Raw genomic sequence first — 21,185 nt, forward strand, 5'->3', positions numbered from 1 at the left:
TTCGTCAATAATTCCTTATTAGTTATGCAGTAAGTAAGATACAGTATTCTAAAGTGTTAGCGAAATTTTCAGATGGCACTTAGAGGCTTTTGCATATGAACTCTTCATATACAGAAACTGAATCTCAAAAAAATAATGCTAACTTGAGAAGTATCTACTGGAGTAGTGTGACAACCAGGCCTGCCTTCCTGTTTAATAGTGTGCTGTTTAATGTGGTCTGTGTAGCTACACTAACCCTTGAGGTTGTTTTCATTTCTTGTGTCTGTTTGCTCTGAAGGAGAGGTGAGGGGTTTTTAATGACTTGCACCTCTTCAATATATCATACCTGAAAATCTTTGTGCCAAGGTCTTGTTCGAGCGACTGCCATAGCAACTGTTCACAAAGGTGCTCTACGGGACTGTGAGTGATGCAGCCGAGCACATCACAGTGAGCCGTACGCCTTTGAAGAGCTGGAGAGGCAAAGTCAGGACACTGCCAGCACTTCAGAGATTCACAAACACACACCTCTATTATTTACAAGGAGCCACGAGGTTATTTACTGCCTGGTAATTCTCAGTAATGAGGCATTTACTCAGGTAACATGATTTCCCAACATAGGAGAAACGTGTGAATCTCAATAGCTTACAAGATGTATGAAATTCAAATGATTTACCTGGTGCTTTAACTGAAAATCTAAATCTCCACTACAGCACAAATCAAGCATGTCATGTCTTATTTTTATGGACAAGTGCACGATTTTGAGTGATTAATGATAATCATCGCAAACTAGGGTTGCCAACTCTCTGAAATGAAAATAAGGAACGGGGGGACACGCCCCTGTGACACGCCCCCCAAGGAATAATTAAAAAAAAATAACTCCTGAAATGATGACTTCTGGTGAATATTGTGGAAACTAATTGATATATTTAGATAAATATATTTAATACATTGTAGCATATTATAATACAACTTATAGGCCTATAGAATAACAAAGTAGGCCTAATCAATATACAAGACTGAACCACATAAGTTAGATGTGAAATATAAAGCCTATCATGATCATTTTGCCAACAATGAACCATGGATTTGTTTAGTTTATTAATACATTTTATTTTTAACTTAAACAAATACAACATCTAACATTCAAAACTTCTGTAGCCTTGTGCAAACTTATTCAATAGAATTAGACTTCTAGAATGTTCTTTCCAGTGCAAAAAAAATATATTTTTAATTTAATTAGACAACATTTTAAGGAGGTGTAGTGCAAATATATTTATATAATTATACTTCCATTATAGTTAACTTTCTTTCCAGTGCAAAACAATAATATAAAAACATAAATAAAAAAGCTAATAAAGAAAATCTAAAATATTGCACTCAAATACTGCATTCAAGCAATACAACACCTGTATGTATGCACATGGAAAATCTCACAGAAATAAATAAACCTCCAGACTAAGCACATTGTGCAGCTATTTTTTCCATGTGTACTTATTTGATTTCTTTACAATGTTAGGCTAAACCTGTACTATCTCTTTTAATATAATCACTTTCTTATGAACTAATTTGAGTTTTAAAATTACATAGTCTACCATATCAGCTGGAGACGTCTGACGGACAAGGAACCGTGACATCGCTCGGCCGTGTATTCATTGTCCCTCACGCATTCCAGCCACGGGTAGTCATTTTCCCATTCAATTCTATATTTTTGTGCTCTTTTCTTTTTCGCCGGCTGCTCGGAGGAAGTCATTTTTACATTTCCCGCTGTTGTCACCTGTCGTCATCGTTGCTACAATACGTGACTCACAATGACTGAAACGACCAATTAAAAGGCCATTCTCTGATGATGTTCCAAGATGTTAAAAATGCTACGCTGATCATAGACAATCCGGGGGAGAAATTAGTATCTACCGCACCGTCGGGGTTTTTTTTTCACTGCACTGAATTGATTCTCAAAAATACGGAACAAAGTGCGTTCCGTATCAGTTCAATACGGAACAAGACTTTTATGTGTCAAATACGGAACGATTCCGTATTATACGGAACGGTTGGCAACCCTATCGCAAACAAACCATATGGACTGTTTTTTTTTTGTGGGGGGGGGGGGTCATTTTATGGTGCGTTTTTTTACTTGTAGCATTGTGTTGGAAAAAGTAGCACAAAGGGTTTTGTCAAAATCATTAAAGGGGACATATCATGAAAATCTGACTCTGTCCATGTTTAATTGCTATAATAGGGTCCCCTGTGCATCTACCAACCCTGAAAAAGTGAAAAGTGACAACCCAGTAACTTTGTTTTGGTAAGCCTTTTCTCTGCAAGCATTTAAAAAATTAAGCCGATTTCGCTCCCCTTCTGACCTAGGAAGGGGATCTTTTTATAATATTATCGCCCCTTAATCTGCACGTTTCCACCCACTGTGCCGCCATTTGGTTTATGCAAGCAACAACAGTGTAACCAGGTCTAACGCAATGGCAAAAGTTTGAGCAAAGCATGCAAACTGTTCTGTTGTTGGCTGCACAGAACACTATTGACCAAAAAATGTCACAGATGTCTTATAAAGACCTCAGGGAACTGTGTCAACTTGTGTAAAAGTTAAACATGACAGACAGTACATGCAAGTCGATGAGATTAATTAATGTAACTCCACAACAACTACATCCATGTATCCAGTAACCATTCAGAAATGTCCAGGTGCAGTCTAAAAGTTGTAACCTCTTCCTGAGTCTTCTCCATAAGGCTTCACTCCGCTACTGGTTATGTCTGAGACTTTGGATTGGATTGGAGTGAAAATCGCGTGTTTTGTTATAGTATCCGAAGCTCATGTAAAGGATCGGCTGTCTTCTTAACAGGGACGGGGAGCAGCAGCAGCTCATTTGCATTTAAAGGGACACACACAAAAATGGCGCGATTTTGGTCACACCCAAAAAGGGCCAACTTTGACAAGCTATAATAAATGACCGGGGGGGTATTTTGAGCTGAAATTTCACAGACACATTCTGTGGACACCATAGATTTATAATACATCTTGTGAAAAGGGGCAATATATGTCACCTTTAATTTCACTGTCACCTTTTGTTTTTGATGGAAAGAAAAATATTCCTTTTAGAAGGCTTGCGGCAGTGCAGACAACCAAGCTAAAACATCTACATATTGCTTAAGTAAACCTACAATGGCCAAAATATTGTATTAAACTCCCTCACTGAATTCCAATGATTTTAGTAAACACCTAGCCAGACATACACCTACACTAATAATACAAGAAATACAATGCAGAAGAATTGCTGTTGGCCCACACCTCGAGAGAGAAACAAAAATTGAAGAAATACCATCATCTGTAAATATTCATAGTTTTATGTTTGCTTAGAGCAAGTGGAAGGCAGTCATAAGCTGACCTAGTTGTTGAAGTTAAAATTCTGTAACTTGCTGATTTGTCTGAGGTACAATACACAAGGGTACCGCTTAGTGGGAAAAGAAAAACAAAGAAATGCTTATGAACAATGTAAGTCTTTTGGGATTGTGTTGATTCACATGTACGCACTGGCACGTAGAATATAATCATACAGCAGTCATTTTTCATAACATGAAGAATAGCCAAATGGGAAATAGAAAATTGTATTCTCATAGTCGTTTCTAGATGCATTACATTACATAGCTATCCTAGTAGGGATCACTTTAAAATAAAATTATTCTACATTCAGACTTACATACTCTAAAATCAATTAGACTAGTATGAGGGTTGCCTCATACTACTCATACTGTTCTACTAACCGGTTACAACTGGGCTAAAATCAAGCCAGTTTCATATTCACCTATCCCAGATCAGATGCACTTTGTGTATCCGCTACAAAACAATTTTACATGGTATTACTGTACATATTTAAAACACACGGTATTGTCATGTCATAATCAATTGAATCTATTCATATGACCGTTGTGTCTTGTGTTAACCGGTTTGATTCAAAAGAGTGATTCAGTAGCGAATTGGGCATCGTTAGTTTTGATTCCCAATAAACTAAAGAAATACGGAACGCATAATTGCAGAGGGGAAATGTTTCTCGTATCGGTATACGCTAAAATCCCTCGTCGTACCAGAGGTTTTCTAGCCTGGGAAAACCCAGACTACTTCCGGCGAATTTTCATTCTCTCTCCAGGATAGTCTGGAGAAGAGCCCATTCAAACTCATTTCTGTGCCGCCGAAATCGCGGCACCAATCAGAAACGTTTGGGGAGGGATTTACATGATGACGACAGGCAGCGCAGCGACGCTGAAGGAGTTCTCACGCACACGCAGTGAAAAATACATTGCGGAGCAGAGAGGGGACTGACAACACGCTGGCAGACAGGACAGAGCAGGCTACTTTTCGGTTACGTTTGATATTAAACATATTAAACAAAGTCTCAGCTTTCAAATTTGGTAATTTTTTAAAAGAAATTTAAACAATAAATACCGTTTTGTTGCTCTTTAATGTGCCGTGACAGATCGCTGTAGAGCATCAGTTAAAGCTGTTCTTGTGAACCGATCATCTCTTCCTTCTAGTTAATTTATAGCCTCAAATAAACATGAACAAACATAAGAAGGAATGTTGTTTTAACCACGGAAAGGCGTCAGTACACTCCATTTTTCAAGTTCAAATCTATGTTAAAGTCGGCATGAAATCAAATTTGACAAAACTTCTTCTTATATGTAATATTGTAGTGTTTATTATAAATGATTTATCTGTGCACTTCATTATTTTTTTTAAATTCATGTACCCTTATAATCTTTAATCAAATACATTACCCTTCCCTCCCCCCTCGAAACGACCTCTCTTCTCTTTCGGTCACGTGCCATGGCGACAGGGTGCGGCCAGAGCCGATGAGGGTGCGGCTATCGAGATGCTCTCGAGGGTGAACTTGACTGATAACAGAGAATGTCTAATAAGGCTGATAACTTGACTTGACTCATCTTGGTTCGCGGGAATAATAAAATAAAATAAAAAATCCTTCATGGGAGGGTAACGGTGGGGAGTCCGGTGGAGAGAAATCCTCCACAACTGAGCGTAAACTGACATTCAAATCTGCCTCGATTTTGTTTGCAACGCCAAACCTCCAACGATCCAATCAATTCCCGAAGGACGAAATCAAGCCCCGCCCTACATTTTTTTTCTAATTTCAGAAGCCGTTTCACTCGGATATGCGTCACAACAAGGAAAAAAATGACAATCTCAACTTCCGTTTCATGCCGACTTTAATCTACTCTCCTGACTGCTTTGTCGGACAAAATGGCGGATGGCGAAGTATGATTGGTCAGATCACCTGTCAATCAAGCTGAGCTACGTCGGTTGGTGACGCCCCTTTGGAAATGATTTGTCTGCATAGCTTCTCCAGACCCTACACTCAGTTTCAACTGAGAAGGGTCTGGTTTTAACCAGGCTAGAGGTTTTCTTATTAAAGGAGGAGATTGCAACTTGGGCATCTGATTCTTTGGAAAACGCGCAACTGTTCTGTGAGCCAATCATACAGTATAATGATGACCCTGACGTCAGTGAATCAGTTTTACGATGGTCAATGAGTCACATTTCAACATTTGGAGATTCCGTTTAAATGAATGGGTAGTGCTGTAAAATGAATTACACCTGTCATAAATGTAAATTACGTTATTATAATATCAATACTTTCTTAATAATGAATCAGTTAGTAATCTGTGTTAGCCTACTTTTATGAGTAAGAAGCACTTTATGTTCCAGCAATTAAAAAGTAAAGTGGCATGTTCATTAACATTTCACATTCAAGATGTACACACTATTAACCAATGGTTTCTGTCTCATAAATAATTGCATATGCCGCATATGCAATTATTTATGCCCCTTTATTCACAATGGAACACTAGCAATGTTGGGTGTAGTTAATGTTAAAAGACAAGAAAAATGACTAAACATATTAAACTATGGCTCCAGTTGTACAATGATGTGATTTAAAAAAAAATCCATTTCTAATCCAAAGGTCTGTTAATTATGCATATTAAATTTGAATGAATTTGAAAATTGAATTTCTCTGAACATCTTTGCAGTCTTCCAAGATGAAAACCTTCGACTATGTGCACTTCTGGCAGCTCATATTACAGTACTTCTTTTAAGATTTACCTGTAGGTCCTATAACCAAACATAATTAAAAGGGGAAGCCCCAAGGCATGAAGTTGATTGAAACGTCAGAGCTTTGTATAATTGGATAAGAGGCTTGATTAATTTTCTCCTACAACATTATTTGTTACAAAATCCATATTTCAAAGCAGGCATTTTAATTTTATTACCTACTTCTATTTCAAGTTATTTATTAATTATAGAGTTGACCTCACTGTTTAATCTAAACCTTCTGCAATATCAGTCCAGTGCAAACAAGCATCTCTCTTTAGACATGAGCTTCAACTGACAGTATTATGTACCCGTCTGTAAATCAAGGGCTATTAAAACTCATGCAAGTGCAAAAACCAAACAAAACACAGTGTCACCTTGAGTTTCAGGCAGCTTTAAATCTGTGCATGATATTGTATAATAACCAGGGTGTAAGTTTTTACAACATTTCAGTAACCACAAAAGTTAGATTTAGAAGTTAACACATTTCACATGGTGCCAAATAGATATACTGTACTATAACAACAGATGGTATGTGAGTACTTCCTGATATCAGTATTGGGTGGTATATAAAAAAATACCCCATCTTACCCTATATGTAGTTACACAAGCCTATAGCTTGTAGTTATAGTTATATGCAGATAGGTCTACTTTGGCAGGTACACCCAGCAGACACACATTTTAAATTAATGTGGCTTTGAGACCAGGATTTTTTTTTTTTTTTTTTAGGCATTTGTTCTTTCTTCCCTGCAGGCAAAAAGGAGCAGAAATTGAAAGGTGTTTTTAATCTTCTCCCTGTCCTCTTCTAATAGTATAAAATAGCACAATCTCAGAATCATACTGAAATGTATGAAAGTCTCATTGAGGACTGGAATATGCTGTACATCTTGGCATTCATATATCAAATGTGTTTACATATTCAGAAGAATCTTGTTGCTCCACCACGAAAAGGAACAACGATACATAACTCCTAACAAGCTCAATTTGAGACAGATTCACACAGGGGGGTCCAAATATGTACCAGAGTTAAGTGTGTTAATTTATGGCTGTTTGCTAGAGAGGGGGCAGAGATTCCCCTGAGACTCCTGCTACAGCAGGTTGTGATATATTTGAATAATAATGCAGAACTACTTAAACTTGGTCCCATGTGTGGTTAAACCTGGATGTGCGATTAGCATAGAGACTTGGCACAGGTTTGAGGAGGATCTAAAAAGACTGAATGAGAGCTGTAGGACACATCAACCCTTGCAACATTTTTAGCAACCCAGGCCCAATGAAAAAAAAAACATGCCTGTGGCGACATTTCTGCAAAGTGATATTACATTGCTGCTTCTTGTTACGTTTCATGACACTTTGAGTGAGTGGCGCTTTAAAGCAGTTTTATCCAAAACTGATTAACATGAATCTGGCAACATTTTATTACCTGAGTTATACGAATTGCAGCAGTTCTTATGAAATGTGGCGCTTAAAGTGCGTTCAGTTTTATCTGAAATAGATGAATGTGAATCTGTCTTATTGAGTTGGTTATTGTAGCTATTGTAGACTCGTGTGTCAGACTCATTTCAGTGCAAAATAATTAGGTCAAAAGCGATTTAATATACTGCATATAGCCTACTAGTTTTTTATGTTTATTTATAATTAATTTAGGCGGACAACAAGGCAACAAAGAATACAGTGCGCAGCTAATTAATTTAACTTTTTTTTCCCTAACGTCATTTTTAGTCGATTTTTAGTAAAAAATGTCAGGACTTCAGTCGACCAAGATTTTCTTTGGTTGATTACAGCCCTACAAATCATGCACTATTGTAGAATTGTTTTTAGGTAATAACATAGTATTGTGCAAGGAACCTTGCAAAAATAAGCCTTGATTTATCGATAATATGCCCCTGTATTCATAATTTGTGTGAAAAGGAATAAAGGCTGTTGGTGTTGGTTCATTTCAGCTGGAAACTGCAGTAAATTCTATGCATAGGTAGGCTATATTTTTGGAGATTTGGAAAAATCTGCACTGATCCTGAACAGCAAGCTGTTAGACCAGCATATCACCACTCTTAAGCATAATATGCTAATAATCATCAAAGCGCTCAGTGGACACTAAACAGCTTGCTGAATGCAAATTACGCATCTTTATTCTAATCTTAAGTTGTGGTGTTAATTATCTAGGTCTGACAGGGCCTGCACTTGTAAACAGTATGCTTGTGTGCCTTCATCGACCGCTCGCTAAGTGCCGCTGGTCATCTGGACAGGTTAGTAGGTGCTACTGTCTGTTATTTCATGAGATAGTGGTGTACAGTTGAGTACACCCCCCCTATACACACATACATGCTCTCTCTGTGAGGTTGCGTGTAACACATGGCCCTTTAGTAGTGTACTGTACTAAGAGCCTCTCCATCTCCCATTATGGCTCTGGCTGGCACATGCTATTCACCAACTAGCGCTTCTCTAAAAATACCCCACACTGACCAAGCAGGGCACTCGCTTGGGATACATCGACAAGTATAAACAAGTCAAGAAGCCTTTTTTAAATGCTGCCCCCCATGAGAGAGATAAGCAAGGCAGCACTGTTTACTTAGCAAATTAGTTTGCAAGCTAATGGGAAGCTACCCCTCTAGCCACCTTAGTAAATGATATAAAGCCATAAGTGGCTCTCAGAGCTTTCGAGTGAGGGATAGTAGAGCACTTCGAAATCCTCCACATGTCCGTCTGTTTATGTAGCCATGAAAAAGGTACATGATGACTGGTAAAGCTAATGGAAAGAGCTCGAAAGCATGATTTGAATAAGTAGTTTGAAAGCTAGTTTGTTTTGCAAAGTCCAGACAATTGTTTAATTGGATGCAGAGCTACAGTTTGCTTACAGCTATATTACTTTAGAATAGTGAATTGCAGGTCTGTTCGACGGGGAAATAACAATACTAAACACAACTGATAAAATGTGACAAACAATCATATATATGTAGCAGGGTGATGTATAACCCTTGCTGTTATTGGTTGGTGTCATGCTAACCCCTTGAGCCTATCAGTGCCGAATGTAGCAGGGTCATATATTGCCCTTGCTGTTATTGGTTGGTGCCATGCCAACTCTGTGAGCCTATCAGTGCCCAGTTTGGGGAGTATAAAAATGTGAGTGGTTTGTTGGCCAGGTGTGCATCACTATGGGTCCTGCCCATTGTAAACTTCATGTTGTGAGTAACGGTAGGTGTAGTAGCATTGGGTTTGAATCTCAAACTTTGAACTTGATTGAGATGTTAACATTGGTATATTTGTGGCCGGCAGGGGAGAGTTTGATGCATCCTCTGGTTTTCTCTCTGGTGTGCACTGGCTCTTGCAATAGCTGCCAGGTAGGTTTCCGTATTTTAAGTGATCTGTTAACGAGAGACTGACATGCATGAATGTTTTCATTGTGTTGTCTCGTAAGCGGCTACAATCTCATAAGGCGAGTGACGATGTGTAGTACAGTGCCATGAACCTCCTGTGGTATGTATGATTTTAATTTAGTTTAGTTTGTTTTTAATTCTGTTTAAGTAATTTAGCTTCTGTTCAGCAGGTGTGACTATGTCCAAGGTTTCCTGTAATTTATTTGAGAATTTATACTGATGTGACTGCACTGCTGCTTTGCCTGGGTCTCAATTGAATTGCTTTTGTTGGCATAATTTGCCGTTTTATGTTTCTTGTTTTGAGGTTTATCTAAATTGAATTAATTCTGTTCCTGAGTAAATGTATTTGTTATTTTGGTTTATGAATGTGTACTTTTGTTTATTACAAGTGTAGAATCTTATCTTGTACGTACATTTGTATGTCAGTAGTTTGTGTATTTTCTTCCCTTTGTTTAGTTGGATTGTTAAACGGGAGGGGTTGTCCGTGGTTATAATTTGATTTGTGTATTTGCACAAAGTGTCACTTTGCATGCTTTTTTGTATTTTAATAAAGTGACTTGTGTATTTTCACAATTCACTTTTTTTTTCTCACAATTGAGTTTATATCTCGCAATTCCGACTTCTCTCAGAATTGTGAGATATAAACTTTCAATTCTGACTTCAAGTCAGTCTTTTTTTTCCCTCAGAATTGGACTTTATAACTCCAAGTCCAATTCTGAGTGGAAAAAAGACTGACTTGAAGTCAGAATTGAAAGTTTATCTCATAATTCTGACTTTATAACTCGCAATTGCGTGTTTATATCAAGCAATTCTGAGGAAAAGTCAGTTACCTTATTTTTTTTTTATTCAGTGGTGAAAACAAGCTTCCATAAGAGAGTTCATATTATCAATGTTGAAAACTGTTGAGCTGCTTATTTCATGATATTTTTTTTTTTCAAGATTCTAGAAAATTCAAAAGAACATTTATTTGAAATAGATTTTTTGTAACAATGTAAAAGTCTTTACTGTCACTTTTGACCAATTTACTGCATCTTTGCTGAATAAGTGTTAATTTATCATGTGTTTAGCCTTTTTATTGAGATACAACAGTAAAGAGAATTGATAAGCAGCAAAGTGGAAAAGAGAGGGGGGACACGAGCCAGGATTTGAACTCGGGTCCCCTGCAGCACAACTGCACAATATGTCAAAGCGTGGCCCATGAGGTTATTGGCTTAGACATAAAAGTATTAATTTCTTACTGACCTAAAGTCTGACCCCAAACCTTTGAATGATAGAGTATGATTTTTGTACTGTGTTGGTTCGCCACTTGATTTCCAGTGTAAAATATGTGAGCTGAAGCGGAAAAGCAGTTGAGAATCACCTTTTTCGATTCATCACAAAAAACATGTACAAACACCCCTTACAATTTTAGCATAAAAACCCAAGCAACATTTAAAGATCACAACAGTCTTGGCCACATGTAACCTGTTGTTTGTCTTCTAGCAAGGACCATTTGCAGCTGACATCTATAGGAGGGAGATAATTTCCTGCTTTACCTCCGAGGCGGCCACAGCTCAGGCCCATTGATATTCAGCGTGCAGGAGTGAAGTGTGCAGAGACTGACATTAGAGACAAGGAAGAAAATAGAAATATGAGCACTCTTAGGCAAGAACCTGCACCTCTGAATGGAGATGCAACCTGCAGGAGCATATGGGGCGAATTCTCCCCACGACCGCCTGAGCCAGTCCACTGCACTTCAGGTTATTATTATAGGGACCACAATGGGGAGAATGAGAATTGGGGGGGTACTGTCATAGCCAATCACAGGATAGGACAGTACTGCCTCGAAACATACAGGCAGCACTTTTGTTTTATTATGCATGGCTCGCTTTGATTTGTGCAGGGCGAGTACTTGGAAGAGACGCTCTATATCCCAGCACTGGCATTACACCAAAGAATCGCATGGGTCGCAGCACTCCGCACAGCATAGTGCATTAGTAATTGTCCCATAGATTCATTCATGAGCCTGAGGATAAATCACCAAGTAGTAGACTGAGAGATGAACTTTGGTGTCATTCGTCAGATGTTTGACATGTATTACTGAGCAAAATGAAGAGCAGATGCAGAGCATGCAAGCGTACATGAAGATCAGAGAGGAAGAACAGAGGGACTCAAATTTACAGGATTATGAGCATTTCTGCAGGGCAATCAATAAAAATTCATTCTGATAAAATATTTAGAAGAGCAAAAATGATTAAATATCTGTCATTGGACCGGGTATTTGATACATCCAGGCTACATTTTTAAAATGACATGCTGATGGGTTGTGCCACCAAAGAATAAGCAGAGTATGCCTTTGATGAAAAATTCAATTATAAATAAGATGTGATAAGAAGAAGAAATTTGATTTCATTTTTGATCCAATTAGATCTCTCGTCTTGCTCTCTAAGAGCACAGTTAAGCATTCTGTAAAACTTCAAATGTAAAAGTTTGAAAGTTTGTCACCCACGCATGACCGTGTTCGATACAGAACCGCACATCTTCTTAACAAATGCCTAGCATCACTAAGCATTGCAGCTTTCCTAATATCCCCCCTTCTCTCTGACTGAGTTATTTAGGGGATTAGGAGACCATTATTTTTATTTATTTATTTATTTATTCATAGTGCACTTTGTCAAAGCTTAGCAGAGGCATTTTCTGGCTGCGATTAGACGTGCCTTTAAAATATGTAAAATATAAAGGTGGGTCTATGTTAGACAAGTTAAGCATTCTCAAATTTGACTCATTTAGTGTTCAACTGGCGACATGAAATAAAATAAAAAAATTAATAATTAAAAAAAAAATTAAAATAAATAAATACATATATATATGAAGTGTCATCTGAAATTTTCTTCTAGAATGATCATTTTTATCAAGCTTGTATATTTAAGTTCAGTAATTTCACTTAAATGACACTTCATAGGTAATTTTTATTGCCATTTAAGTGAAACATTAACATTCTCATTCACGGTTCCATGCTGATGAGATGCTCTCCCCACCCTCATCCGGAATGCAGAATCCCTGACAACATTCAAAAGACAGCTGAAAACCCATCTCTTCCATGAGCACTTAACCTCATAAAAAAAAAAAAAAAAAAAATTCTTTCCTTTTTCTTTAATCCTCCCTTATCAGGCTTATGCTACCCTGAACAATTCAGAGTTCATAAGGTAAGTTTTTTTAAACAATATGCAGTAAAAACAGTAATATTGTGAAATATAATTACAATATTATTACAAATTAAAATATATATTTTTTTAATGCATTTTATTCCTGTGATTGCAAAATCTGCATCATTACTCCAGTCTTCAGTGTCACGTGATCCTTCAGAAATCATTCCAATATGCTGCTTTGGGGCACAACAAAACATTTCTTATTATTATCTATGTTGAAAACAGTTGTGCGGCTTTGATATTTTGTAGAAACCATGATACATTGTGTTGTTCGGATTTTTCATGAACATAAAGATAAAAGAACAGCATTTATTTGAAATAAAAATTGGTAACAATAGTAAACATCTTTACTGTCACTTTTGATCATCCTTGCAGAATAAAAGTGTTAATTTCTTTCAAAAAATCTTACTGACCCCAAACTTTTGAACAGTAGCCTATATACATGAAATCTAAATTATATATACTACCTTCTTATTATGAACAATTCATTGGTGCGATTGGAAACAGCACTTCATTACTTCACTTTAATGTTATTGTTTGTTTATTAACCAACATGGGTATAATCATATATTACAAATAATGTGTAATTATATGCTTATGATGAGAACAACCAAAGTAAGATTGTTTAATTTAAGCTTTAGTTTTTGTTATCTTGACGTGATTTTATATTTTGTGGATTTCAACACTATACATGTCTTGGCTGGATACTCTGGCACAATGATATGGATAATCTCCCCTTGAACACTCCGATTATTATTGCGAAAACGAGGCTGCATATTTCCCGAAGGTATAGGAGTGTGTTTGTTTAGTGAAACCCGCTAAAGCATGACAAATTCCCTTCTACATAGGCTACAGTTTCTAAATCTCTAAGCTTGCTTACTTTTCCTAAACACATACACACATATGGACATTTGCTCATCCCTCTTTCACCCTGAGATTTGCTCCAATTTCCATCATCAACATTTCTGACCATAGTAATCCAAGGTCATTATTAGAGCAGATCGTTAAACCCTGGTAGTGACATGTATTGTGAACGGCTCATTTCTACATTATGTGCAGGATTTTACCCGCATCCAGTGGCGGAATAAGTGCAGCAGAAATTGCGAGTCTGTGTCCTGCCTATGTGCCAGTATCTTTTTTTTTCCAAAAATCTTAGCATATAGAGCCCTCTAATGTAGCAATCAAAATGTATTTTTTTCATTCACAGCTATGATATACAGTTTAATTATAAATGTACTTCACTGATGTCTTTAAAGCAATGAATATGTGGTCATATTTGTCTTATAACATAAGCTAATAAGCCGTAAAAATCTCAGAGCAGCCCCAAAACATTATTTCCACATCTCAATTAGATAATATTTGGCTTTCATAAGAATCAGCTTGTTTGGTTGTAGCCTCAGGGCTCCCAAATACTGTTTCTTTAAATATTGTTGGGCGAGACCACAGAGGTCTAAAAATGTGTCTAGTCAGAAAACATGAATATATACACTAGAATAGAACATTAGAATAGAGAAAGACTCTTTTTTTTTTTTTTTTTTTCGCCTCCCAAAATGGTGCGGTTACATCTCCTACCAGCAGGGGGCAACTGCCCACGCTAAACAGCCAAACCTTGACCCCTGCAGTGAAACTTGATTGTTTAATTAAACATGTAAAATGAATAAGATCAATACATCAGGGTGTGTTTAAAACAAGTGCATGGAAAATGAGTGTAGGTTAAGTCATGGCACTTAAAATAATAGCACTATAAATAATAGCACTACTAACACACAAAAATTGATGCAGGATTAATAATGTTTTTCCTTCAAATAGATGTTGACTATATGAGACTGTTTTTAATTTTGATACTGAATATTCACAGCGGTATGCCTATGAGTTGGGAGCGCTTTTCACTTTATTACTGGCCTGCTTTAAGAGACCAGAGCAAATGCACTCGGAGTAACAACCACTATGCTACTAGATGAAAAGCTCACTCCTGTGTCTAGAGCCTATAGTCATAACAGCATCTCCACTGCCTGGAGAAAAGGGAGAGAAATTGTGTGTGTGTGCGCGCCTTAATACTTCTATATGTGTGCGTCATAGAAGTGTGTGGGTGAGATAGAGAGAAAAATAGCATATGTGTGTGTATATAAGAGCAGAGTCAGACAGTGAGCAAGAGGGAAAGAGAGAATAACAAGATATCGGTGTGTGTTTGTCTGTGTTATTCGAGGGGGAAAAGTCGATCAGACACAGCTCAGGTCTGGCAAAGGAAATGTTTTTGATCTGACAAATGCTTATCAAAAAATATTGGGGGGTCTATGTAAATAGTTTCACTGATGTGAAGGAAGCCCTTTTTTAACCCTTAAATATACCATGATTAAAGCTGCTATGAAAGCTTGTTTCCACCTCATAAGTAAAAAAGGAAAAAGGTAATTGTGACTTTACATTTCACCACTGCATCTCATAAGAAAAAAACAACAACTTTATTTCTCATAATTGTGATGTTATTGTATATCTTGCGATTCCAACTTTATTTCTCGTAATTGCAAGTTATTTCTTACAACTTTAAATCTCACAATTGTGACTTAACACCTATTATTTTTCATTATTTTTCATAATTGAAACTTTATCACAAATTTGACTTTGTGTATCATAATTGTGACTATTGTCCTCATAGTTGTAACTTTATATCTCACATTTGTGACTTTATTTCCTGTAAATGCAACTCTGTATCTCACAACTGCAATTTATACCTCAAAAGTGCAATAATTTCAACTTCATATCTCATCCTTCCGACCAACTTTTTTTTAACTGTGATATTGTTATTTTGATTGCAACTTCAAATCATTGCAACTTTATTTCGCACAATTGCGACTTTGTATCTCAGAAGTGTGACTTTTGCTAGTAATTGTGACTTTATATCTCACATTTTCAACTTTATTTCTCATAATTACAACTATTTCTCACAATTGTGTTTTTATCTCACAGCTGCGACTCTCTCAAAATTGATTTCACATAGCTGGAACTTTATCACAATTGCAACTTTGTATCTCAGAATTGTGACTATTTGTCTCATAATTATGACTTTGCCTTTAATTGTTTGTGACTTTATCTCTCACATTTGCAACTTTATTTCTCACAATTGCGACTTTGTATTTCAGACCTGCGACTAATTTCCTTTTATTTGTGATGTTATCAAAAAAATCACTTTGCCCCATTACTCATTATTCTACATCCTTATTTTTATGCTGAGGATTATTATTTTTTTTTGGTTATTGCTTGTTTATTCTTATTTATACTGCATGTGTGTATTGTCTCTTACTGTATTGTGCATTATTGCTGTTGTGTATTGTTTAGGCTATTCTTACTGGTTTGTCCTTTATTGTGTATTCTTTATTTATTTTTTTTGTAATGTATTGTTCCTTATGCTTTTTTTCCTCTTTTTCCTTTCTCTTTCTTTTTTCCTTTTTTTTAATTTATTGTCCTCCCTCCCTGAGGAATGGACAAAATAAATAATTGTACTAAGTACATATGATAATAAAGATTTTGAATCTTGTTATATCTTGCCTGTAATTCTCACTATATATCTTATATTTGCAACTTTTTTAATTCTCCTAAATGCGACTCGTACAACTGCATCTTTCTACATTGACAACCATTCAATTTATACCTCACAGTTTCAACTTTATTTCTCACAGTTGCAATTTCATATCTCAAATTGTGATTTACACGTTTCTACATGTGAACAGTCCCTATAAACAAGGTGACTGCATTTACATGTACATATACACTAGAATCATGCAAAAAGTAGTGGATAATCAATAACATACATTAGGGGTTTTATCTAAACTGTCTCGACCTACATCCTCATATCTTCTCTGATTATTCTCTTGTAACATGATTGCAAGATGACATGATGATGACTAATATAGAAAGGTCTTGAACACCACACAAACTGCATTTGCTTAATGTCAAAACGAAAACAAACAGAGAATTTTAAAAGGTCAGTTTGACTTTCTGGCCTTGTGTACAAACTCATCTTGATCTTAATACAAGACAAACCGCTTAGCTATGAGAGCGTTTCCCCTTCAAATCAATTTCATATCAGTCATACAAAACTAGAAAAGCAGCTCATTAGGAGGATTGTAGAATCTGCGCACCTCCGCCAAAGACAAATGTTGTTATTTCAGCTTGGCACTGCATTCAAGTTGTTGTTAAGGTCCCTTAATAGCCAATTTACTAACAGAAATAAGTGAATTAATCTTTCAGGGACTGCCTGCACAGATGCCTGCCATTTGCTTTCAAGTGGGAAAAGTTTTGAAAGAGAAATGAGACATCATAACAATTATAAAGACAAAGAAATAAACGAATGCAAAAAGCAGCTTTTGCATTAAATTCACCTTACCAAGTAGTCTTAAACACAGCTGCATCAACCTTGTTTTGTAAGGACAAGCAAATTGGCTTGAACTCAGCTGACCAAGCGTTGCAACCTGAGGCAGCAGTCTTGTTTTCCCATAGGGTGTGCAACTGAAGAACTGAACCAGACGAGTGGGTTTCATTTCAGTGTTTTCCTAGCATTGTATTGTCTAGGTCTTAATTGCTATGCTTTTTGCAAGTCCTTTGTTTCTATCTGTCAAATAAATCCATTTACTTGATTATGGGTAACAACGTTTGTTCTAAGCAATTGCTGCATCTAACAGACAGAAGTACGGCGTTATTAGGCGAATCGCATATCCAAAGAAGATATTAATAAATAACAGTTTGTTGATTAACACAATTTTAATTAGCGTCTCGAGATGAATTTCAGTCAGAGGAGTCTCGCTCGCTGAGCAACATCCACGATGACATGTTCACATTCCACTAAGATAACTTTGCTCCCGATCAGGTCATTGAGCTGCCACTTTGACTCAGTGTGGCTGTTACAGAGAGAACAAAATCTGACAGCAAGCCGCGCCGATCATGTACATGACGTGATTAAGGAAATCACACTAATCACGCCATCCATTGCCTGGACTAATTAGAAATGATTCTGCCTTTTTTGCTGTGGTGAACAAGAAAAAGCTCCATCTAACTTTCATTCTTAGCAGCAGTCCCCCATTTAAGCCAAATCAATCCAGTTACCTCTTCTTTTTAATCAGACCTGTGAGAGCTCGTAGGGAGATGGATGTTTATATCAAATGCTCCGGTGGTCTTCAAAGAGAGAAAGAGATTTCAAAAACCTCTGCAGCTCAATTAACATTTGCAAAATGTATCTCAAACCTCCATCCATCTGTCAGAGGGAGAATCAACTATCTCAGCTATACTAGTTTCTCTCCCACATGTAGCCACATAGCTGGAGAGATTAATAAAATAAAAAAAGAACAATCTTGTTGATTAATCATTGTTTTGCCACCTTTTATTCAAGTGAGTCTTGGCTGCTTCTAATTTTGGTCCGTTAAATGAGTGACTATTCCAGGCTGTTAATCTTATTATTCCTGGCTACCTGAAGTCAGTCCGGGCGATAAACCTTTTCGCTTACTTGCATGTCTGTAGCAAGTGTGTGCAATAAATCAATATCGGTGAAATCAGTCATTCATAATTCTCACGGTCGAAAAATTGGTTGACTATGAACTGCTTTAGGTGTTGCTGCAGAACAAACATGGATTTTATATTATAAGACCTACCATCCAATTATTTCTAAGAACCAATTTCTCCTTGACTCTATTGATTTTGCAGTGCTAACTCTCTGCAAGGCAATTAGCCAAGTAATTAAATTATGTAGTAATATTAAAGTGGTGGGCGCTTCAGGCTATATTAAAATCCATGCCTAATTCACCCAACATTGTGTATGTTGCAAAAACTTTTTTCTTATTATTTAAATAAAAAATACGGTAACACTTTAGGCTATACTTAAAGCCTTTATGTTTAACACATTATAAAAGTATTTTTAATGCCTGAATTATGCCTTGTAATGCACCTTGTGATGCATTGTATGATCTCATGAATTATTGTAACCACAGTTAAAATACATGTATCCATTGCTACACCTTTAGAAAGTATAATGCATTAAAACACACGACAAACAACCAGTTTCAGATGTTACAAGGAATCTGCAGATATAATGCATATAACTTTGGTTGCAATTATTTATGAATAAATATAATGCATTATAACATTCATTATGCATACCTTATAATGCATTATACATAAAGGCTTTAGGTATAGTGTTACCAAATATACTTATTCACCAATAAAATATTTCGAAAAGGTTACACTCTCACTGCAACAAGAACAACTCTACCGCAGATGACAGAACGCTTTGGATTTGTTCATCCAATAGCCAACTTTAAGAGTTGGACAGACGCTGTGTTGACAGTCAAGCGTCATTGTTAAGGGCAGATCAGCAAGGAATCCAGCAGCTCACTTTCAGCCTCTCTTAAAACATGATTCATAAAGCTATACATTCTGAAAATAAACTGCCAGTGTGTTCAGATGTGGCATGTGATGCATTTAAACATCAGAAGTCCTATTGCAATGGGAAAAGCTGGGAGCGTTCCATTGTAACATCGTCCATTTTCAATGAGCACCACCGGGGGGGGGGGGGAATGGTAAGAAAGTAAAATTACACATCTGGTTTATAATGATTTGATTTATGACCATGTTAATGGTTGGTATGACAGAATTGATATCATCTGATTCAGCAGGTTCTCTTGTTTAGTTTGATATATAAAATCCACACAAGATTTTTATCTACATGACAATAGCAATATCATGCCTGACAGAGAAGGATGTAACACTTTTCAATGTACATCTACAGGATCCCCCAATGGTACATTTCACATTAATTTGGTTGAATGTGAAACACAAAAATAATTGTGAATAACACACTTTTGTTTTCAGAGTTGTTTGCCTATGTTTTATGTAGGCTATGTATGTATTTATTTTTATTTTTATTTATTTTTTATTGTAGATTATCCCAATGTTTACAATTTAAAAAAAATAATTAAAATTGATTTACAATAAAATTGTGTGATTTGGGGGATGGCAATAAACATTTTTATTGATTAATTAAATACATTTATTTATTTAAAAATGTATGTATGTTTGAGAACCACATAAAAGCCATTCATAATGTTTTCTATTGGTGTTGGTAGTGGGTTGGTTGTAACCGCAGCACTTGTACTTGAAAACAATTTACAAAGTTTAAAGATAAGTAGTACATTTATAAACAACTTTAATTTAAAGCAAATATGGGAATATTGCATTAAAGTTACAGACATGTTGGAACAGTCCCCGGTTTCCTTTGAATTTCACCGTTCTGGTTAGACAAAACTGAAACGCTGTCGTACTTTTTGCACCGAAAAGCTTATAATTGTCTTGTCTTTTAGGTTAAATGTCACTTGCACCAGAGCACCACCTAAATATCTGTGCTATTTTTCTATCACAGACTCGAATGATTGTTGGTCCTTGCCGACCGTGATAAACTGCAATGTAATGACCACAAGACCAACATGTAAAGCAAATAATGCAAGTTCTTCAGAAGAATTCATAACTACAACGGTTACATCTGTGGAGTTAATGCCACCGGACTTCACTAACGCCAGCGTGCCAGATGCTTCCCGCTGCCCGCTACTGCAAAAAGAGCCAATAAATCATCTTTAACTTACGGGATGATGAAGAAGCTGCTTCAGAGATGCTGAGGTGGCTTAAAATCCACAGCAAGAGCTTCAGTCCGGTCCCGGTGGGTGTCTGCATCTTCGAGTACAGTGAGGTCAGTTTTCCTTCTCGCGCGCGCTGTCCGGAAGAGCAAAAGCCTCTAAATGAGCGAGACCCGCACTAACCGACGCTTCTCGGCTCTGATACTCAGTGTGGATATATTTCTGCGCAACAGTCCGGCTTTTTAACAACAAAAGACTACAGTGAAGCACTTTAATGCGGTATTTCAAGCCATGTCGAAGCGCGTGGCGGGGTGCGCTTCAGTATGTGACGCCTGTCTCGCGGAGGTCGCTGGCCAGGTGCTGAAGTTACTACACGCAGCTCGCGCTCGTCCATATAAACACAGAACCCCTCTCTCCTCCGAGTTGGTACATTCCACGAAACAGTTGGAGCAGCCCTCGCGGGACAGGGGCCATTGCTTTGAGCGCCTTCTCATGGGCAGCAGAGAATAGATTACATTTGAATGAGGGTCGCTTTTATGTTTATAACTAAGGCTGTTTCTGGAGGACCGCTGATAGCCTAATGGGTAAGATCTTGGCTGTAGAGTTCACTCATATTACAAGGGCGGTCATACGATAAGTAATCATAATGAAATGCTACTGCAGACCTACATACAGCTACTGTACAAACGGATCCGCTAGAGGGCCAGTGGAATATCTTACAGCGTGAGAAAAAAAATGTATTTTTAGGGCTGCCAAAGTTAAGATATCAACTTGAGATAGTGAATATAAAAAATAAAAAAAAATAAAAAATCCCAAATCCCAATCTTGTTTCATTCTTTTTTAAGAGGGTTGAACAACCATGATTATTTTATTATTTTAACTCATTTGATTCTTTCTTTAGATTCTTTAAAAACCAAATCTG

The 21,185-nt window shown here is 36.9% G+C and overlaps 1 protein-coding gene across 1 annotated transcript in view; it reads right to left on the reverse strand.

The window, feature by feature from the left end:
* Positions 1 to 20,436, reverse strand: part of cntnap2a (contactin associated protein 2a) — a 470,798-nt gene extending 450,362 nt beyond the window's left edge. Inside the window, exon 1 of the mRNA XM_081353019.1 lies at positions 20,273 to 20,436. Coding sequence (XP_081209145.1) covers positions 20,273 to 20,360 — 88 coding nt within the window. The 5' untranslated portion in view covers positions 20,361 to 20,436. The remainder of the gene's footprint in view (positions 1 to 20,272) is intronic.
* Between the last annotated feature and the right edge of the window lie 749 nt (positions 20,437 to 21,185).

This window comes from Scardinius erythrophthalmus (assembly GCF_964197995.2).
Source record: "Scardinius erythrophthalmus genome assembly, chromosome: 22".
Classification (NCBI taxonomy): domain Eukaryota; kingdom Metazoa; phylum Chordata; class Actinopteri; order Cypriniformes; family Leuciscidae; genus Scardinius; species Scardinius erythrophthalmus.